General features: G+C 42.1%; 1 protein-coding gene across 4 annotated transcripts in view; it reads left to right on the top strand.

Moving 5' to 3' along the window:
* Ap4e1 (adaptor related protein complex 4 subunit epsilon 1) overlaps window positions 1–7,947 on the top strand; it is a 55,180-nt gene extending 47,233 nt beyond the window's left edge. For all 4 annotated transcript variants that reach the window (XM_010638738.2, XM_033765240.1, XM_033765241.1 and 1 more), the window contains 4 exons: window positions 1,768–2,325; window positions 3,790–3,980; window positions 5,397–5,554; window positions 6,538–7,947. In XM_010638738.2, the coding sequence (XP_010637040.1) occupies window positions 1,768–2,325; window positions 3,790–3,980; window positions 5,397–5,554; window positions 6,538–6,698 (1,068 nt within the window). In that variant the 3' untranslated portion in view covers window positions 6,699–7,947. The remainder of the gene's footprint in view (window positions 1–1,767; window positions 2,326–3,789; window positions 3,981–5,396; window positions 5,555–6,537) is intronic.
* Window positions 7,948–8,156: the final 209 nt, after the last annotated feature.

Below are 8,156 nucleotides of genomic sequence, written 5' to 3' on the forward strand. Positions count from 1 at the left end.
ACAACTTGGACACTGACCACCTGTGGTAGTCACTAGTCTATCACCCTTAAATCATTTGAATTAAATTGAAATCAAGAAGCAGTCCAGAACATGTCTGCAGTGAACAAAATTTCAATATGGTGTATTTACCATTTAATGGCTCAGACAGAGCGAGGATGCAAGACCCCTGATCTCAGTTAGCTGATGGCTGAACCCCATGATGCTGACTGACCTCGGGCTGCAAGGCCCAGATTGAGTTCCCCAACCTTCTGAATGGTTGAACTCCACAACGTTCTATTACAGTTTTCCCACGCCCTTTCTTTAAAGATGTTCAAAGTTGGGAACTCAGAAAAATACCCTTGATGACCACCTCTCCCTCTGCAGAGTAGGTCCAAAGACTGGCACAGTCAGGAGGTCTGAGAGTGCACGGTGGGGGGGCTTATGGGGGTTCAGGGGCACCCATGCGGCTACCTTCCTGGCGCTTGAGCGATGGCGGCTGGGACGGGAGAAGGCTTGGCTCTCCTTCCCACCGTGGATTGGGGCTTCTGTAAGTGTTTTACCAAAGGCATCACTGCAGTGTCTTTGGCCTGTGTAGCTTCTGGTTGACAGTGTAGGAGAAATCATTAAATTTGAAGACAAAGTGATAGAAATTTTCCCAAATGAAAGAGAAAGAGAAAACAGAAAGGAGCAGAACAGCTGTGGCTGAAGGACGGTGCCATGCAGTACACTGCCTGTCTGACCCTGTAGCTGCTGGAAATGGGAGTCCCTCATCCACCTGACCCCTGGGCCCTTCCCTTGTGTTTGACTCTGCCTTCCTAGCATGTTGGTTTTCGCCTGCTGATTTCTGAATTGGGAGGGAGGAGACAGACTTGTATGTTGAGAGCAAGAAGGTGCTGGGCTGGGGAGGCCTGGAAAAACTTGGAAAGGGATCTGGAGTTCTGGTCGACAGAGGCATGTGAAGGTGGCCACGCAGGCTGGAGCCAGGGACTCCCCAGAATGGCACTGCTGCTGCACTGCCTTCTGGTCGGTGGGGATCCTTGGCCTGACTCTCCTCACGTCAATGCTGGGCGGGTTCCGAGGGTTAGGTGACCGAGGCGAACTTGCCTTTCTGTGTCCTGCGTCTGGAAAACATCTCAAGTGGGTTAGGAATTCTTTCCCATTGAGTGTCTCACACAGCCTCTGTGTTTTATTCTTGAGGTAAAACTAGGCTTTCTTCCCTGCTTATTAACGCATAGACCATGGAATCACAGTGATCATAGATGAACTGAAACAGGAGTTTGATTATCTCTGTATATAAGGGTAACTTAAACTACTCTGGAAATTTTTTTAAAAACTAGGTTTCTCTATTTCTCACTTTTTAATTTGTTGAATTCTGTGTGTTAATCTGAAATATAGCAAGTTTTATAATTGTTCAAGACTGACATTTTGACCTTACTTCTTTTTCTGACTTTATGTGGTTTTTTTTTTTGTTTGTTTGTTTGTTTTCTGGTACTGGGGATTGAACTCAGGACCTTGCACTTGCAAGGCAGGTAGCAGACCACTGAGCTAAATCCCCAGCCCACTTTATGTGGTTTTAATGACAAATAAGATATAACTAAATAGTTCAAAGATAGTGTAGTGTTCAAAATTTTAGGCCTTAACATTTTATTCATCTCCAATTCTATGTTAATCTTGCTTGATAGGTAGAATTTAGTGAGTAAATTGCTCATTTGAAATTATAGAATAACGTTTAAAACTCATGACTAGTAGAATAACTTCTTTTTATATTATTGTGTTTTATTTTTATAGTTAGGAAAAGCAGACACCGTTTCTCATAAGTTCAGAAGAAAATCAAAAGTCAAGGAGGCCAAGAGTGGAGAAGCAAGCAGTGCCCATAATCTGACTTGTTCTTCTCTGGATTCTCTGTCAAACACGGCTTGTGAAGACAACGCTTACTTGACTACACTGCAGGATGGAGAAGATGCAAAATCAAAGGACTTTCCCCTCAGCTCAGAGCTTTCGGATTCAGAGTCCTTGTCCGAACTGCCTTTGGCTGAGAAACTCTCCGACTTCAGCCTGTCTGCACCTTCTTTGTTTGCTGACAGCGACATGGAAATTTTTCAGCCCCTTTCGTCTGCTGCAGCGTCAGTGACCACAGACACCACCTCAGCCTCTTGTTTTTTGGAAGAAACTACAGAGGACACATGTTCAGGTTGTGTGGAGGTCTGTAGTGATGAAACTGTGTCTGTGTCCTCCTACAAACTCTGGAAAGATGACTGTTTACTGATGGTCTGGTCAGTCAGTAGCAAGAGTGGTTCCGAGGTGAAAGGTGCTAACTTAGACATTTTTCCTGCGCAAAACTTCAAGGTAAGACAATGACTGGTTGGTCATTTCTGCTTTTTTTGGGTTTTTTTTGTTTGTTTGTTTTGCTTTTGAGACAGGGTCTCACTATGTAGTTCAGACTGCCCTGGAACTCACTGTGTAGCCCAGGTTGGTCTTGAACTCACAGTGATCCTCCTGCCTCAGCCTCCCGAGGGCTGGGATTACAGGTATGTGCCACCACGCCCGGCGTCATTTCTCCTTTTAAGTGGACAGTGGTACTAAGGATTTCTGCTGTTGGTTCTTCCAGTCATCTTACCTCTTTAAATAAAAACAGGCAGTAGTTGGGATACATTTTGTTATTTTAAGTAGAGAAAATTATTTAAATGAGACCAGCAAGCATAATAGTGATTGTCCCAGGGGAGGTCGATAGAGTTAAAGTGAGTTCGGTAGAGCACCGTAAAGAAGTCGACTCTTGGCTCTCACTGCAGAGCTGCAAATCTCTCTTCTGTGGTTTATTAGCCATGCTACATGGTGAAGATATATGACTGCACCGTGCCTCTGTTTCCTCCTGTTTAAATGATGCCATTGTTAGTGTGTCTCTGTTGCTGTGAGGCTTACCTGAGTTCATATCTAGGAGATGCTTCTAGCAGTAAATGGGATGTGCTACATGGTAATTTGTTACTGCTTTTAGTGTATTTTGTGTTTTCCCTTCCTGCACTCTTTAAGTGTCCATTAACCTTTATCATAACCACTGAAACTAAATTCTCAGATTGTTTAACAGAGCCAGTTGGAGCACCAAGCAGTAAGTCACCTCCTGGATAAGTGTGTGCAATGCCTGCTGCTGTTTTCTCCCACGGCCCTTTGCTCTGTGCTGAGTGCTCCGATCAGTTCAGTTTCCTCCCCACCTGAAGGAACTGCAGTGCCGCTTCTGAAGTGTTTCTGCCCTCACTGATGCCTACGTGGCCTTGGTTGAGTCATTTGACCGGTGGACCTGTCTTCCATAAAACTGACCCTGTTTCCTCTGGGAACTTAAAAAATGAAGATAGACCCAACCCCTCTTCCTTCCAGTGCTTGGGTGATGGCGGACAGTGGGCATGCGAGACACCTGTGTTATTAATGTTCCTTAAATGCTGCCAGCTTCAGAAATTTGGTGCAGGTGCTTGGGTGCAGCTCAGTGGCTGAGCGCTTGCCTAGCGTGTGTGGTGTCCTGGGGTCCATCCCTAGCAGCACTTGCACACACAGAGGCTGGGTGCCAGCAGGCGAGAATTGTCTTCGAAAAATAACAAACCTGTACGTAGGTTTTAACTGTAATGTCATTTGTTACATAGCTTTGGCCTGTATCATATTTATTATCTGTGCTAGTAAATTTTGTCAGTCATCTTTGTGATGTCTATTATTAACTTCTCACATGAGTATGATTTTGTACTTCTTTATTAAATAGAAAATTCATATTCATGTAATAGAGTGCATTGTTCATTCCTTCAGTATTTTTATTACTTTTATTTCCAGATCAGTAAGCACCCTGGATGCTGTTTGCCTGTAACGGAAGCAGGAAGCACCAGAAATTTTCAGTATAGCCTGCAGATGGAAAAGTCTTTTACAGAAGAGAATCTCTCTGGTTTTGTCAATTATCAAATGGTGGATACTCATTCTGTTCAGCTGGAATTTTCTGTAAACTTATCACTATTAGATTTCATTAGGTAAATACTTTTGGAGTATTAATGTCATTTTAGCAGATACTATTAGACTGTTTTCAAGACAGAGGCAGTATGCTAGGTGCTCAGATGTATAACAGTTAAAAATGAGATAGGATCTACCTTCAGAGAGCTTCCATTCTGGGGAGGAGCCCTTGAATAATCATGTTAAATACACATGCAGATATGAATTGACGGAAAATAAGTGGAATAGTCAGAGAGGCCTGATACGGGTTGATATTGATTGGTGATCTGGAGAAACTTCTGAAAGACTTCAGTATTTGAAGAATTGAGATAACTCCAAAGATTCTGCATGTATTTTTAAGCTTTTAAAGTTTCATTTGATTGATTTTTTTTCATAATATCTATTAAGCATTGGAGATCTATAAGGAAATTTTGTAAAATAGTTATTAAATTTTATTAAATGCACAGTGTTTAGCATTATATTAGACACTGTGCAGTGTTACCAAAATAATTGCAAACAATTTCTTACCTCTTTTCATTTAGTTTTATAAATATACTATACTGTATTTGAGCATACTGTATTTAAAGTGAAGGCTGTCTGAACCAAGAAGGCAGATACCTGTAAATAGCTCTTTAACTAGGACCACTGTTTACATTACACTACTGTAATTTTACCCAGTCTTTAAAGTCTTTTAGTAAAAGCATGTCTCTAGACTTGTTACCAGTATTTATGACTGTTGCCTTCTATAAATCTAACCTCAAAAAGTTTTCATTCTGTTACTCTGATGGTCTGTCTCATGGTGAGAATTAGCTACCTGGGGAAGCACAGTATGTGTAACAGAGACAGTTGTTTTGTGCATAATAATCAAATCCTCTGTATCTTTCTTGATTATAAGTGTATAGTTATAAAAATTCAAATATGATAGAAAAATGGAAGTATAATATCAACATTCCCAATAATCTACCCCTAGAGATAGCCAGTATTAGCTATTTGACCTTTATTCTCATAATGATTTTAAAAATACTGTATATTTGTTAAAATTCTCTCCATTTAATTTATTTAAGGTGCTAGGTCTTTGTATTCATAATCTTTTACATGACGGATAGAATATCTCATCATCCCCAAATCCAAAATATACATGAAAGAAAAATTGTGTATTACATTTGAATGATTCATGAAATTCCTTGGTAAGGTCTTACTGGAATGACTAACACCCAAAGCAAGAACCTCGTGATTTATTGAGAAGTCATAGCAGTTTAATAATAGCTCCTGCTTGCAGTATTTTCATCAGGTTGAAGTATGACAGTATTCTAATTGTATTTGATTAAAAATGATAAACTTTGTGGTACCCATATTTATAGCAGTTATATTTTATTTCCATGAGTAATTAGAAATCTGTTTGTTTAGATTTACTTCATACTTATGGATATAAATCTAATTTTAAAAATTATTCTCAGGCCGTTAAAGATCTCAACTGAAGACTTTGGTAAACTGTGGTTATCCTTTGCAAATGACGTGAAGCAAAATATAAAAATATCAGAATCTCAAGCTGCTTTGCCTTCTGCCCTAAAAACGCTACAGCAGAAACTGAGGCTTCATGTGGTTGACATCCAAGGTTGGTGGAGTTCTGGGGAGGCATCCTGTGTCCTAAATGCTGCCTCCTGGGCACTTCCTCCCAGTGAGAACACAGATCAGGCCTCCGGAGTGTTCCACAGAGCACTGCTTCCTGTGACGAATGTCTCTCAGATGAGTGTGTTTTTCAGACCATATTAAGTAGTCTCTAAATTGAAAAATATATAGCATAGAATATACCCTTGTAACTATTTTTAGATACAGAGTTTGGTGGCATTAACTGCATTCACATTGTGCTACCGTCATCACCGTCCATCTGCAGAACTCCTTCCTCTTCTTCGACTCTTAACTCTTTACCTATTTACAATGGGCTCCCCTTTCCCCGTCCTCCTCCTTCCCTCGCAGCACCGTGCTGCTCCTTGTCTCTATGGACTCGTCACCGTGGGTACCTTCTCTAAGGGGAATCACACAGTATTGTCCTTTGGGGTCCGGCTTATTTCACTTAGCATGCTGTGTGTGCCAGAATTTCTTTCCTTCAGCCTGAATATTCCACCCTCCGAATGAGCACCTTTTGCTCTTCCTTTCATCCGGCAGGGACACTTGGTTTCTTTCACTTTTTGGCTGCAGTGAATGATGCTACTGTGAAATAGCAGCTGTGGACACGGCATATCCATTTGCACCCTGCTTTCAGTTCTTTCGGTTGTATGCCCAAGTGGACCCGTTGGATCATATGTTAATTCCATACTTAAGTTTTGAGAAATCACTGTGTCGTTTTCATAGTGACTGCATTTTACACGACCGTGAGCAGCACCTCAGGGTTCCACTTTCTGCACATCTTCATCAGCCCTTTCAGTAATAGCCTTAGGATGGGGGTGAAGCGCGTCTCGCTGTCGTTTTGGTCTGCATTTCCCTCGTCATGGTGGTGTTGAGCAGCTGTTCTTGTGTGTGTTGGCCACTTGTCTGTCCTCCTGGAGAAATGTCTGTCGCAGTCCTTCCGTACTGAAGTTCTCATTTGTTTTACTACAGGCGATGAAGGGCTGTTGGCCTGTCGGCTGCTTCCGTCCACCTCCAGCCTCCTGCACTGCCGAGTTCATGGCGACGGATTAGCACTGTGGTTCAGGTCCTCCTGCCCCGCTCTTCTGGACTATTTATCCTGTCAGTGTCAAAAGGCGATGGAGGGGTCCTAGCAGAGCCTCTGCACCCTGTCAAGATGAATGGTTTACACAGATAAACTTAATCACCAAAGCTGAAGAACTCGTACTTCTCTTGAAAATGGGGATCATTACAAATTGTGAATTATGTGTTTTCCTACAGATTCTCGGTCAAGAACAATCCCCAAGAAAGTTTATCCTTAAACTTTACTCAGGATTGTACAGTATGTTTGGGTCCATAAAAGAGACCTAAGCTAATGTTATAAAATGCTAATGATTTATATATCCCTTAGTATAGAGGTACTGAAAAATATTTATTTTGTTATAAATAATTTTATAGCAAGTTTACTCTAATACTAGCTAATTTGTAATAAAGACAAGACCCAGTTCTCTGTATTGATGGAGCAGAGACTTGAAATGGATCATCCCAAACCTAACCAGGGGCTTGGCTTTGGAATGCAGTGTGTTGTGCATCTGTGTTTTGCTTGGATGACCGTTGACCTAGGTTGGCATAGCTCACGCTCGCGGTTGTAGGACATCCACAAGCATGCTGGATACTGGGGAGAGAGTCAATCTGTGGTATATTTTGTACTGTGGACAATTTATAATGCATAATTCGAGATAATTTGGCTGTAAAATTTTCCATTTCAAAACTTAAACTGAATCACTGTATTCTTATTTAAAACTAGAGCATTTGCAACCTATTTCTGTGTAGACACAGACCCCTGTGAGAAGCACACAGATGAAAAGGGCTTTCCGAGTGGCTGGAATCTCCGTCAGTGGTCGCTGGGGAGATATCAGGGCTGTCTGCCTCGGTCTTTGAATCTTGTCCTCAGGGATCCAGCTGAAGCAGTGACTGGCCGAGTAGACCACGTTCACGCTGCAGCTCTGCCTGTGTGGGACGGAAGAAGCTCTGCCTAATCTGAGTGATGGACCAAAACCTGAAGCATGTACCTCAGCTAAAGTAGTGTTTTATAGACCCTTGTGGTGCTGCAGAAAATAGTCCTTAATTTGCATCTTCTGACATCACCACGGAGACAGCACGGGTAACAGTGTGAAGTCAGTGCCGCATCTCCACTGGGCAGCGTTCTGCTTGTAAATCACCTCGTCACTCGTGCCCGGCACAGGCGCCGCGAGTGTCTCGGCGAGGGAGCTTTCAGGAGTCAGTGCTGTGCACAACACAAATGCACTGTTTTGGGACTGGTTTTTAAGGTACACGTTTTACTTTACTTTTTTTTTGTTTTTTTTTAGTTTATGGGTACATTTTAGGTCTACAGTACAGTTACATTCATCATTGGGATCTTGTACCTCTACATGACTCATTTTTCCCCTTGTCCCTGCCCTCCCTTCACCCCCTCCTCCCCTCCCCATTTACAAACACTTTATTTCCATTTTTTCATTTTCTCATACTTTTTTCTTTTCCCTTATTACCTTTCCCCTACCCTTCCCACTTTCCCTACACCTTTAGCCCTTTTCTTCCCATTTCACAGTGTC

Source organism: Fukomys damarensis, unplaced genomic scaffold, assembly GCF_012274545.1.
Source record: "Fukomys damarensis isolate Sample0158 unplaced genomic scaffold, DMR_v1.0_HiC HiC_scaffold_17, whole genome shotgun sequence".
In the NCBI taxonomy this organism is placed as follows: Eukaryota; Metazoa; Chordata; class Mammalia; order Rodentia; family Bathyergidae; genus Fukomys; species Fukomys damarensis.